The 14,371-nt window shown below is 45.2% G+C and overlaps 2 protein-coding genes across 2 annotated transcripts; both read left to right on the top strand.

Annotated features, from left to right (window-relative positions):
* The first annotated feature begins 5,086 nt into the window (after window positions 1–5,086).
* On the top strand, window positions 5,087–10,080 carry LOC128725922 (CCHC-type zinc finger nucleic acid binding protein). Its single transcript, XM_053819695.1, has 3 exons — window positions 5,087–5,226; window positions 6,675–7,062; window positions 9,684–10,080. The coding sequence occupies exons 2-3, from the start codon at window positions 6,852–6,854 to the stop codon at window positions 9,932–9,934; spliced, it is 462 nt and encodes a 153-aa protein (XP_053675670.1). The 5' UTR covers window positions 5,087–5,226; window positions 6,675–6,851; the 3' UTR covers window positions 9,935–10,080.
* LOC128723792 (transcriptional regulator ovo-like) lies at window positions 9,935–13,404 on the top strand (the record flags this gene model as incomplete). The annotated part of the gene is made up of 1 exon (XM_053817556.1): window positions 9,935–13,404. A coding segment is annotated over one exon (753 nt), but the record flags the coding sequence as incomplete, so codon positions are not given.
* Window positions 13,405–14,371: the final 967 nt, after the last annotated feature.

The raw sequence follows: 14,371 nt of genomic DNA, 5'->3' as shown, positions 1-14,371 counted from the left end.
CAGTCACAAGGACGCAGGTTGGGTGAAAGCACGATACGGGTGCGATGCGAGGGACACCAAGGACACCCCATTGCAGCCACGTGTTGAATCCTTAAGCTAGTGTCCTTGTGATGGCTTGACTCCTCTGCTTGACGTTTAGGTTGGCTTTTGCCAGCATTTGGCCGTTGGCCGCGGGTCGCTGGCAATAAGGCGGCCATCTTGTTCATGTGTAGTTTTTGTTTTATAGGATGGACAGAGACGTAGATCAAGAAAGATCGCGAAACAGAGAGAAAGAGAGAAAGAGATAGAGAGAGAGAGAGAAAGTGTCGATGAAATGTAGGCTTCTGAAGATTTTTCTATTCCGATGGGACCACGAACGAAGGAGGATTTGTTTGCTACTCATTGAGATTGAGTAGATTTCGATTGTAGATCTTTAAGATGTAAAATACACACACGTACACGCATACATACAAACCCATCGTTGATGTCCACGATCCTGCGGCATCTCGTCGTGTTCAGTTTCGTTGTACGCCGTTCGTTGACGATAAAAAAAAACACTGGAGTCTTAAACGAATCCTTCCTTTCTGGGTGTTGTGCGGTTTTGTGTTACGTAAGTGATCGTTCTCGACATGTTAATCGCAGGTGTGTTGTACACGTACAGACACACGAACGCATTGTACAGGTGCAGTAGTTCGGTAGGAAAAAAAATCATTATCGCATCCAAAAATGCAATCAAACCATTCGAACCGTAAGCTACGATTAAGGAAATAGAATAAAACCAAATGTAAAACACACAACCAACCAAACAAACACACATACACGCACATGTACACGAATACACACAAAACCTTGTAAATCGCAAACCGAGCAAAAGATAAAACGTTCTAAATCTTCAATAGGCTAGTTTTTAGGAGCTGCAAATCGCGCCACCCGTGTAGAACACTGTGGCCATTGCATGCTAAGGGAAGGGAGAAAAAAAGGGAAGGGAGAAGTTGGGCAAAAAGGTTAAGCAAATTTAGAACAACCGAACGTGGGGAAAAACCCCGTAGATAAACCGCTAACTTGCGTATAGTTAAGATATATACACACTATATACACGTGTCAAACACCCGTGCCCGGTCCTGGACGTTTGTTGTTATATTCCAACCTGTGCTAGTTTTAATTCGGTTGGCCAACTGCCGGAGAAAGGCAAAATTGTGGCAAAGTTAACAAGTTCGATCGAGAATCGCTCACATCCCCCCTGAAGAAGACGTTTCGTTGTCCTTCCTTTTATACGGTTGGGCGTGATCGCGATCATACGATCGAGCCCGCGAAGGGGGCTCCATTTGCCACGAAACGTAACCGTGATACAATTTAGATGTTTGATGGAATGCATGTGAAACCTCATACCCGAATCGGGCAGTTGTTCGACGCTGCAGGAGCAAATGTGTAAATGTGTTGTAATTGTAAGAAGGAGCAGCAGAAAAGGACCGTGTTTGAAGCGTAACTCGACCGTTAGATGTATTGCATTGCTATTGTGTAATTTTTATAACGATCCCCTCGAGCAACTCCAACAAATATGAGAGAGAGAGAAAGTTTGTGTGTGTGTATGCGATCGAGTGTGTTTGTATGCATATAGATGTGAGTGTGTGTGGGGAGGTGTATGTGTAGATACATATGTTATATCTGTTTATGAAGGAAGGATAGTGTGACTGTTTTTCCTCCCATTGGGTGAAGCAAACCAAACCATATTAAACGCAACGTAGATCAAACTCGTTATGACTCGATGCAGGCTGAAGTCGATGTCGAAATGAAAGTTAACTGAACCAAAAAAAAAGTGTACACACTCGTAAACGTCGTACACACGTAACTTAAAGATCACTAGGAAAATAAGTAGCTAAGAAATACCCCTTACAGGAAAATACGGAGCACGTTTCCTGTTGCCAATCGAACCGCCAAGCGGAACCCTCGATCGGCTTTGATAGCTTTTAAAAATGGCGTCGTTGTTTTTGTTCCTGTTATTTGTTCTCGCTGTTCTCCTCGCGATGTTTCTGTTTTCATTCGACTCGGTGTTGCGGTGCTGCGGGAGGAAAAATCTTTGATAGCTTTTATAGAGGGCGCTCCGCTCATCCGTTTTTCGAACACTATTCCATCTATACACTATTTTTAAAACGCTCTTACAAACCGCACATGCACGCACGTGCGCACACCCGCTGGTGAATGTACGGATTCGCAAACCACGTGCGATGCAATGGCACCGGTAGCTGGTGGCTCTTTTCGAGTCGCATTTTCCAAACGATCACCGTATGTGTGTGTGTGTATGTGTGCTCTCAAACAATCGAATGGCCTTAAAACGATGGAGCGATTTATTCCGTGATCAGAAGACGTTGCAAATAAAAAGGAACATGAGAAGGAACGGAAAGGATCGAGGGCTCGTTAGTCCGTCAAGCGAAGACTGGCGATCGTCTCGGTCAGGACTGGTGTGTAGTATAGATAACAGGCTAACACGGTGTTTGCCACCGGATGGCGAGGAATTGACCATGAGTTAGGCAGGCTCCCGGCTCGTACCCTTCTTTTCTCTAGCTGTGCTTTAAGCGAGGTGCATCGAGTGTTCAAGCCAACGGCTTCCGGGCGGCAACCGTCGGTTTCGGAGTTGATCCGTATCCTGCCGCATGGCGTATCTATTCGACGTGTATTCGTTTTCGTTGTTTCACGTGGAGAGAGATTTTAACAAGCAAACTGTAGCAGAATTTAAAGAAAAAAGGGAAGATGACGGTAAAGATGCGCATGCGCACACGAACGCGATTGTAGTATAAGGAACATAAGTATAATACTAAACCAAACAACATTTAAAAAAAGAACATTTAAACCGGAGCGTATTAGCTCCACATGCCCGACTGGGTGGTATGGAATTAATAAAGAAAAAAAGCAGAAGAGGAGGGAAATAACTAGCATAATAAACCATAAAATAGCAGCAAGTTTAACTCGTACGTCGTTAAGATTAAAAGTGATACTCACGAATGGAGGGATTATTTGTTGTATTTAACCAAACATCGTCCTCGCCTGCCGAGGCGTGCAGGATACTTGATGTTGTTGCTGTTATGTGTTATGTGGCGTTTCGTTTCCGTTGGGAGCCCGCGCGGGTTCGATGTTCTGATAAACTTCTGAGCGGAATGCGATATTTTGTTTGTATGTTTATAAACTCAACCACAAAAAGATTGGAATATTTTAGGACGCAATGCGCAGCGCAAGAAAGCCGAAGGGGCATGAGATCTAGTTGGTATTTTGATATTCAAGTTCTGTTTTTTTGTTTCTGCTAGCGGGCCCTTCAAAGCCTACAAACGTTTAAATCTCAACCTAGAGCGCATCGGTAGAGAGCGAAGAAGCAGAACTAGCCAATCATAGCAAAACATTACGTGTAAATGTCACTGTTGAACGTAGATAAACCAAATATGCAACCAAACAAATTATATTATCAAGAGAGCTATCTCGAGGTAGACGAACGGCCGGCATCCTCTTGCTAGTAAATGCTATATATTTTATGGACTGGCGTAGCAGAACCTCGATAGCAAAACACCCTAAAGGCCCGTGCCCCATGATCGTATATGATCCTGCGTGTACGGTTTTCGTTACGCGTTATGCGTTTTGTACGGTCGGTGTTTTAGGTAATGCTAGTAGAAGGGGTTTTTGCAGGATTAAAAAATAAGCGATTGATATAAGGGATGAGGAGGCACACGGTTCATTGCGTGGAAAATAAACAAAAAACGGAGAATCATATTTTTATGAATACTGTACCCCGTTTCCCTCTAGGACACAAAAAAAGGATAGCGATTCAACTAGGACATGCTCTTGAGCAACTGATAGGCGTTCTTGAAAATGCTCCCATATCGGAAGGAAACGGAATCTGCCCATTTATTACAGCCGTTTTGTAAACGATTTCCTTGTTTGTTTTCGCGTTTAGGTGATCCTCGAGCAAAGGATCACGTACTGAAGGATATACCCTTTCCACACTAGCTACATACATACACAACAAAATAAAACTTGCCACCCTACGGACGCTAGCGTACGCGAAGTCGCAATCGAACACATTCTCAGAACGTTTGAAAGGAGCGGCCTGAGAAGGCAGACCTGCATATAAATATCATCGTTATCAGTTTTATACTTAAGATTGTACGTTGTATGTCCTTTTGTTCGTTGAATCCTTGTATGGTCCCGATTATAAGATTATTTTTATATTGGTGGAAAGAAATTACAATCCAGCATAAAATAAAACATCGTTGGAATAAAACATGTTGTTCATAGTTTTTTAGCGTGATGGATATGATTTTTGTAATGCCAAGGTGGTATCAATGGTTAAAAAAATATTTTTTAAATCTCATTTCAAATCGTTGTCATATATAGCCGAAATAACATAACATGTATACATCATAATAATTCAAAGTTTCATAATTATTCAAAACTGCAATTTCAAGTGCTTCTTCTAGTGAGTTCCCGTTGCTGAATGTACGAACATCAATGTGTCGACTTTTTTAGCTGTTGAAGTGTTTCGTTTCTTTACTAGATATTATTTTAAAGACTAATATACTATATTATGGATGAAAATAAACACAAAATAAAATTACAAACAATCTAAAGCAATTTCAATGCACAAACATTTTTTCTGTTTGAACAAAACGATTGGCACATTAAGCACGGAGCTTTCGCCATAGCATGTTCAGCATAGCTGTACCAAAACTGCCAGTGTCAAATGGGTATCGCAGCTATACGACACCGGTAGCCGAACTGGTTTTGGCTTTCGTACTCATCCGATGACCGTTCAAAAAGACTCTTTTCTCACTCATTTATTCACTCTGCTCCAAATGCCGGCAATGTACGTTTCACATCGCACTATGAGCACTTATAAAGGGCGCGTGCGCTGTAGGGCGTGTTCAGCGACGGTATCAGTAGACGACTACCAAGCTCAAGAACACCACCGTGTCACATTTGCACGACCCATTAGAGCGTGATGGCGACAGCGGTCGCGACCGGTGTAGTGAGTGAGATGGCAGATCGGCTTTTGTCAGCAACAGCGCTGAACTGCTGAACCGGAAAGCGAACTATCAAAGTGAGCAGAAGCTAGCAAGACGACGAGGCAGCCGATTTGTGAGGTGGACCGTGCGCTTTTCATAGTGTGGTTGTCGCTCATTTGGGTTGGTAGTTCGGTTCTGTGCACCGAGTGTTGCAGTGAATTTCATCGGTCCACGTTGAGGGAGCGCGAGAGGAGCGAAGGTATGGATGAGGAGTGGGACGTTGTATTAATTTTGGGTGCGAAACCGCCGTGAACGATTAAATGAAAGCAAACCTTAAGCCTGACCGGGATCGCCCGGTGTCGTAGAGATGGTTGCCATGAACGATGGAAAAATCGATCGCCAAGGCATTGCCGTTGAAATTCTCCCGGACAGGAAAGACACATACACACACTTCCGCGCGCGTGAATACGGCCCATCGGGTCGAGAAAGGATGCGATTAGACCCGGCACCGATTCCGGAAGTCTAAATCGAGGGCCCATTTCAGCCCGCGGCGAAAGTTGCACACAGCGCCCTCTTGCAAATGGCGGCCGGTGGCGGCGTGCCAGCTGCAGCAGCTTACTGGGACGAGAAAATGGCCCCATCGTGCGCGCTATTACGCATTTCTCGGTCAAGGAAATTGTTCAATTGATGGATGCATAGAGAGAAGAATGAGGGAGCGAGAGAGATTGAGAGAGAAAGGAGGGAGACACTAGAGGGAGTGAGTGAGATGGGTAATGATGGTTGTTGGAAAATTATGAGTAGAGAGAAGGAGCGAGATATTGAGGGAGTCGAGTGAGGCAAAGAGATGGAGGATGAGGAGAAGGAAGAGAAGAGTGTTCTAATCGCAGCGTTCGGCGAAGGAAATTTTTCAACCCTGGAAGCAGCCGCTGCTGTGGTGGTTGAAGGTCATGGGTTGCTTCGTCGCAAACTCTAGCCACGCAACCCCAGCAACAACAGCAGTAGCAGCAGCAGCGAAGCCAGCAAAGCAGCAACCGCTCAATATGGGGCTTCTTCCTAGAGGAGGAAGAACGACTAGAACCCAGCAGACTCATGGCGGTGCAATGAAAATGAGGCAAGAGCTGTATCTGTTACCATGGCATGGACACGTACACGCGCACGTAACGACCGTTGAATAGTAACGGCAGCCATGTGGTCAAAAAGTGCTGAAAAATCTATGTCACCGCAATTCGCCTACCGGCTCCCGGAGAATATGGATATCCGAAAATATGGAAGGATATCGGTTATTTTCTTCGTTTGCGTGTTTCGATGAGTTAGTTGATGATGAGGAAGAGGAGGAGGGTGAGGGAGAGAACGAAAAGCAAGCGTGAGTGAGTGAGGGAGTCTAATGAAAAGAGAAGGAGAGTAAAAGACAAAGATACAGAGACACGGCATCTTGGAATTTTCTTGCAAGTCCAATTGGATGGAAAATCGTTGTTGCGCTCCTGAAAAATTCTTGCCAATTGCATCTACCTCGTGTGTGGCTTTGTCTTCGAAGTGTGTCGTATCCCAACATAATATTCCGTCCATCACCGAGCCTTCCCTGGTTCCTGCATCCCGGTTTTCTTGTTGCACACGTTCGGGGCCCGTCGCAAAACCAGAAAAAGAACATAATGCCAACGTTCGACGAGCATATCATCCTCAAAATGGTACCTAATCTTTATTCCGCAGAGTGTGCGAAAGAGTAAGGCCGGAATCGCCAAAGAGCATTTTGCTTGTGTGAAAGAGAGAGAGAGCGGGAGAGAGAAGAGAGAACGAGCGAGAAAACTTGCCCAGCGCCGCCGCAGCCTACTTCTAAACAGCAAATTTTCACGTCTACACAACATAAAATCCAGCAGTAGCAGCAAGATGATGTCCACAAACACATGCTTCAAGTGTGACCGCCCCGGCCACTATGCCCGTGACTGCCAGAACGTTGGCGGCGGTGGTGGCCGCGGTGTTGGCGGACCACGCGATCGTCGCGATTTCGGTCGCCGCGAGAAATGCTACAAGTGCAACCAAATGGGCCATTTCGCGCGCGACTGCAAGGAGGATCTGGACCGGTGCTACCGGTGCAACGGTGAGTACCCCAAACGACCAACATTAGTAAGCTATTTTCAGTTCAAAGTTTATCTCCGCCATATTGGCTGCTGCTTTATCGCATCCTACGACGATGATGATGATGATGATGACAACTCATTGGTTCTAATAGAGATTGAAACAACGATGGTAGAAATGCCACGAAGTCGGGTTTTTATCTACGTTTTATTTTCATTTGATTGATTTGGACAATCGTTGGTGTTTGGTAAAAACAGCGACTTGCTACCGGGGACGTGTGCGCTGCTTCTTTTTGCGTCTTTCGTAGCATATCAGCTCGATGCCGTGCGTTGTTTTTTTTTCTATCTGCAGTTTCGTCATGTCTTGCTATTTTCGATTGAAGTAATTTTGTATCTTCTCGATTCAATCCGGCAAAAAAGACGAGGAACGAAGAAAAAGATGCCTCTTTCATAACCGGCTTCCGGCTCGGTTTGTGGATCGGGCAGGGGTATAAGGGGGCTAGGTAGCTGTCTAGCTCTACCCTGGTCTTCCTCCCGTTTAAGTCGGCCGCCGGGTTCACACACTCCGCGAATAAGGTGTAACCAAAGGCGTCGCAAACGCAGACCCACACGCAAACAGTCCGCCTTGTGCGTGCAGAAAATGTTGTGTGCGTTAGCGCAAACCCTTCGCCGCGGTTGCCGGCGGTAGAACGCACACGACGAACCTGCCGGTTGAAGGGAAAATGCGCACGAAAAAGGGAGTGCGTTTGCAGATGGGTTGGTGTGTGTGTGCGCCCTCGATGGCGGCGACGATTGCCACCTCTGTCTGGCGTTGTGCTTTTGCCGGCCACATGTACGTGATGTGCCGCGTGAAATGCATTTTTTGCGGCACAAATAAATTGCGCGTTTGCATAAATTCTTGCCGGTGTGCGCGCTGTTCTCTGCTAAACCGCTTTTTATGCGTACTTTTTTATTCTAATGTATGGGCGCTCAAGGAAAAGGGCCATTTTGTTACCATTTCGAAAAAGTGTTTGAAATGTATTGATTTGTTTATTTAAGAAACATGGTAATCGATCGTCGTGGTATCTATTTTCTTGTTTCACAAATGTGTACAATGCGCGATGAGAGAAGCAAGTTTTTCGTTTTCCACGCCGTACAATGGAGCCGGCATTTTCGATCTGGCTGTGTTCCATTGACTGCCTGCTGCAGCGGTTTGCCAACGTGTACCAGAGTGCGCGGCTTGCACACGCACACATCGCCAATATTTCTCGTCGCTACAGCGCCTACCTTTTTCAACACGGGATTTCCACTGCTTTAGAGCAGAAAATTATAGCTTGTACAGTGTGTCCACTTTGCAATACACTACGTTGTTCCCCTTCTAAATTCCTACATACAGGCCACACTCGGGCTGCGATGCAGAATAATCAATGGCATTGATTATGCATACTTCAGCAAACAAATTGTGCATGCCGCCGCTTTTTATACATGTACTGGCTTTATTGCAATTCACAACGAAACTGGAAGATTGGCCCGTTTGCTGAAATAGATGTTATTTATCTGAGAAGATAGATATAAAGGGCATTTCCGTTTGCTATTTCGCACATCGTTGGGAATGTCGATCATCAAACATGTGAAATAAATGAGTGGCCTTGTGGGAGATGGAAAGATATTTGGTTCGATGTTCGCTTTGCTTGGTAACACATCGTAGCAGCCATTGAAATGAAATCTTTGCAGGCACCGTGAAAAACAACGATCCGCCTTCTGGGGCGTGTGAAACGTTTGTAGATATGGATGTTAACGAAGAGAGCAGGCTGGGTAGTAGGCGGTGACGTTGAGAAGGCTGACGGTACATGCGCGCCATAAGGAACGAAACACAACACGACGACGTGCTTCCGCAGTCAGCAATCTCCCGGTCTCGGCAGTACATGCGCGAATCTATGTTTGTGTTGGAATTTTCGTCCCCTCTCCTCCAACTCACCCCCTGAACGAAGAAAAAATACTTAGCGCTTTTAAGTTGAGTTAATACTCCATGATTTTCAACCGTTCGACTTGTTTTAGTTGGAGATACGACAGATTTAAATTTAAATAAGTTTTACTAAACTTCTCTCATGCTGAAAATCTTTCAAATCTGCTATATTATGTGCCCCACGTATATATCCTTATTCCGGTAAAACCGGTCAGTTAACTAGTGTTGTGACAGCTTTTGTGCACTGTATAAACCTTTCTTGCTATGACATCCATGGTGGCGACTCTCCTTCAAGTGCCATGCCCCCAATGATTATCAGCAATCCAACCTCTCCACTTCTACGTTCGTACAACTTGATAACACATACTATTGGGGTGAAATGTGTTGTGTTGTGTTGTGTTGGGGGCCAGTTGGAGAATAATGATTAGAATTTCCGTCCGACGAGGACATATCTATAAGGGAGCTGGCGGTGGTAGTTTTGATGCTAAACAAAATCATCTCCGGAGTGTTGTGAGAAATAATTACATCAAGGAAAGAAAAATGAATCCTTTCTACAAATTATATGAATTTGTCGTGATATCACAATGAACAATGCTGTTAGAAGCCGAGGTGTTGATGTGTTCGAGTTTTGTATACATATTACAATAACTAATATTTTGCTCCTTTATCTCCTGCATCGATCCTCATTTCTTATTGCAGGAAGTGGTCACATTGCTCGTGACTGCAGCCTATCTCCCGATGATTCGTGCTGCTACAACTGCAACCAGAGCGGCCACCTGGCCCGCAACTGCCCGGAGAAGAGCGATCGTGACATGAACATGTCGTGCTATAACTGCAACAAGAGCGGCCACATTTCGCGTAACTGTCCATCGGGTGACAAGTCGTGCTACAGCTGTGGCAAGATTGGCCACTTGAGTCGCGACTGCACAGAGAACAAGGGTCGGGATTAGAAGTCGGGTTACTCGTCGTGGTGTGGCAGTAACAACAGCACTGCGGCGTATTTCCGCTTGCCACATCAGTCCTCGTCCTCCTCCTCCGTAGCAGCAGCAGCAGTAAATGTAACGTCATCTCCGCATCAGCAGCAACAGCAGCAGCAGCAGCATCACCATCACCAACAACAGCAGCAGCAGCAACAGCACTTGCAGCAACAATCGCAGATGAATCACCATCAACAACAGCAACCTCCGCCGCCGCCAGCACCTCATCATCATCCACATCATCATACGCATCATCCGGCAGCGTCGGCGGGGGCTTTGCATGGACTCCCGCATGGGCCGCCACATCTGCATAACATGGCTCATCCGCAGAATCATCACCACCCGCAACAGCAGCCGCCACCGCCACAGCAGGGTCCCCATCAACACTACGCGCATCCCCATGCTCAGCAACAGCAACAGCAGCAGCAGCAGCAATTGACCTTCGCCGAGACGACCAAGTCTACCATCATGAAGGCGGCTGCGGCGACCGGTGGCGGTAGTGCAGCCGCCGCTGCGGGAGGCTACGTATTGCAGGAGAACTACTACAACTCGGCGACGGCGGCATCATCGGCAGCAGCGGCTGCAGCACTGATCGGCCACTCGCCATACGGTGTTGGGACCGTTGTTCCACCGATTGGCGCTGGTGCTGCTGGTGTAGGTGCTGCGTGTGCCGCAGCTGCAGCGGCGGCCGCCATTTCGGCCAGCAAACCCCGGTTTAAACTCTAGAATGCAGTCTGTCACTGTTGAAAAACGAAGAAAGGAGGAGAGGAATGAATGTAGCAGGTCAAGTGGAAAAGGAAAAAAAGAAGTACCGGACGGAAGAGAAACGGAAAAGGAAATTTCATTTAATATAAACGATATCCTTAAATATTATTGATAAAAGAAAGCAAGCAAAAAAAGATACACACAATACACATGCGAAACAGATCCACAAAAAGAAAACATTATATATACACAGGTCGCATTAACGAGCAGAGGCGCAAAAGTATGTGGGAAATTGATACAAAATGATGGCAAACAACAAACAAACAAACAAAAACTTAACATGTACAACACAACTATCATCCCCACCTCCAACCCTCATCCTTTTACCCAGTTAAAGGAAACTTAGTTTTAGACGCTAAGCGGATGGATGGAAGAAACGTATTGAAAAGTAGCATCAGCATGAGTTGAAGGAAACAGATATTGAAACGTTCAATGTACGTACTCCGCGGATATGGATTTAGCTTTACTGCACCCCATCAGCGGGGTGCATCAAAACGCAAAACTATTCTTCTAGGAAAGCTTCATTCCGGGCCGCGAGAGTTATACTGAGACTTACAGGGTTAAAATCTCAAGATGCGGAACAATGCCTCTCTCGGTTCGTTGCTGCCTTCGCATCGTAACCTAAATAAGCAACCAAAAACGAACCAGGGACGGAACAGGGGGACACTCTGAGTGTCGCAGGCGTCGTGAGACTGAACCTTTGGTTGCTATTCGGTTTGGTGTGAGTCGGTTTTGTGTCCCCCGCGCGAATTTCATGAATCAAAAAAAAACTTACATCGAAAAGTAATATTGCCTACGTTTTCAATGGGTGTCGATACGAGAGAGGCTTTAAATACAATTTACGAAATCGCTTAAAGGAACAATATGAGGGACTTCGTTTGCAACAATAGAGCTCAGCTGGGATCTGGGAGCCGGACGCGTTTGCATATGGAGAGCGAGAGAGAGGAGGTTGCGAATGTTTCGTTAAATTTGGTCATTTGTCTGTTGTATGCCACATTTTAAAGGACTTATAGGATCCTAGGAAACAAACAAATCCTTATCTATTGTAACACAGAAGCAGTTAATGGACGATGGATGTTTTTAGAGGGTACATTGATATGTCTAAAACTAGCAGCAACAGTAACAACACAAGAAGGTAGAGCATAGTCGAGCGAGACAGCAAGAGGAGACCGTTTAAAAGTTTCCTCGGTAGAAGCAGGAGTTAGCGACGCACCGTATCGTTGTTATGGTGGAGCGGAAGTATGCCTCTAAAGCATACCTCTTTACAACCGTTGCGACGCGCGACAATGCAGTTCGGGCGGCGAGAGCAAGTCAAGTGCTCATGGATGTGGCAGGAAGAAGGAAGATTGGAGCAACACGAAGAATTTTGTAATAGTGGTTAATTTGAAATTATTATGGAGCTGAAGAAGAAATAATCCTAACACGAAACAACAAAACAAATTCTCTCCCCGCTTTGGTATTGGATTATTTAGTGGAGTTCTTATTGCGTTTGGATGGGGTGAAGAGAATGAAGAGAAACGTTGCGGGAGCATGGCTGGTGAGGCAAGGCGGCGACGATTTCGGTGACATAATCGATGGTGAGTTGTTGGAAAATTTAAAGAATCGGATTTTGGAGCGGTCGCCATTTTTGGCCTCATTGCGTAGTGCTATAAACTTCTTCCTAATTTTAGTTTCAAAAGCCCGCAGGTAGCAAAGGTATAAATGTTTATTTTTGCCCTATTGTGTTACCAACTGCCACGTGTATTGACCGTAATTGGTGCGTGGTCCTGTTTCCTATGCATTGTTGATTACGTAGTTGTGTTTACGCTTAGAGCTGGAAAAAATGACGTGAAATCTAATCGGGAATCATTACTACTCCCCATTTGGATGCATCAGAAAACGTATGCCATGTGGGAGTAGAATTGAAGAGCTGGAACTGCTTAAATCATCGGTTGGGGTTCGGATTATTTTTTACACGAAATACACTGTAATTTTGAGTAGCGTGATAAAAGGTTCACTGACACTAGTAACATCCTCAAATCAAGAAAAAAAAACATCGTGCAAGAACGTGCATATAAGTATATCCCCACGCATACACTACAATTAAACCGCAATGTTTCCGTGATAGAGCTGATGCATAAGGTTAAAAAAGGGCAAAAAAAACATGTAAAAATGGAAACTGATAAAATATCAGCCTTTTAGTGTCGATGGACGTCTACAAAGTATGTAATGGAACTGTCACTTAAACATAAAAAGTATAAAAATGAAAGAGGAACAAAGAGCAGAAAGAAGCGATGAACGGATAAGCAAATAACATGGCAGGAAGGTAGGGAAACACGTCTAATTATCGTACAAAACATTAAGAGAACAAACATGAAATAGAGGGACAGGAAGTTTAAAGAACAGAATTTAAAGTAGACGACCAACTTTTACCACACGTAGCGAGCCAAACGTAGAGAACGCAACCCATGTAACGTTTTTTCACCCATCGCCATCGTCCTGTAAGGAAGAACGACAGAAGGCGAGACACTACGCCGGATGCAGGCGAAGCACGCACAATACGAATCGCCGGATGATCCTGTTACGGATGATTTGAACAATGTTTTTTGCAAGACTGCTGGTGGGATTCGTTCATGTACGGATAATTCAGTTCCTTGATTTACATGATGTTGCTGGTTAGGTATTATGTTTGAGCGCGTGTATTGACGGCTCCACCCAAAGGTGTGGTGTATCTGTAAAACAGAGTGTGGTCGGTTAAGAAGAAATAGTTCCACCGATCAACATCGCAAACGGTGGGAAGCTAGCACTGATCTCAGCCCATGCTTACGGCAAAGTCTGAACGAATTCTTTGATCTCAAAATGAACTTTATTAGAAGCAAAGGTATTTATCCTGGCATGCAGCAGGCTAGCGAAAACCACATTTAGGATGGCAACCGAGCAGACTGTGGAATCGAAAGGATGCAAGAGAACACACATCTGTTTACAACGACGCATTTTTTTTTCTGTTATACAACTGTGATAGCAGCCGAGCTGAGAATGAACGGACGATGAATTAAAATTAACAGCAGGGCATCCGACAGCAGCATCTACCACCGCCGCCGCCAGTACTAACGAGAAAACAGAGGGGAGAATTCTGTAGCCTAATCTTAAGAACAATCCCTTGGACGGCATGAAATCATGTTTATAATTTTGGCGTTGAGATGGGAGTTAATTTCGTGACAACAATCATCGCAACAAGGTACTGAAAGATGTTACCTTTAGTGTGCTAATCCTTACGAAAGGAAGTTCCATGCCAGTACTCTTCATGCACACCTCTGGAATGTGTGGAAGCAGATGGATGGAACATTACATACGACGCACATAGGGAAGCATAAATGTCGATATGCACTCGGTGCTATCTGAGGTCGGTTTGGTGGTGATCTTGCTGTAACTAATTTTACACGTTCGCACATGCAGAAAAATGATGAGAGGATTACTCAGTTGAATCACAAAAACTTTCCCTTCAAAGCCCGTCCGGAAAGGGAGGAGAACCGAGAATGCAGCCGCAGAGATCAGTACCAGTAAGACGCGTCGACGATGATCGCGTTAAGGATAACAATGATCTCTCCCGATGATTCTCCGAGGAGCGTAAATTATTACTGAATTAAAACAATAAACATCGCCAGG

The sequence above is a fragment of the Anopheles nili genome, chromosome 3, assembly GCF_943737925.1.
Source record: "Anopheles nili chromosome 3, idAnoNiliSN_F5_01, whole genome shotgun sequence".
Classification (NCBI taxonomy): Eukaryota; Metazoa; Arthropoda; class Insecta; order Diptera; family Culicidae; genus Anopheles; species Anopheles nili.
The sequence above is the reverse complement of the archived record's forward strand: the minus strand, read 5'-3'. Positions and strand labels throughout refer to the sequence as shown.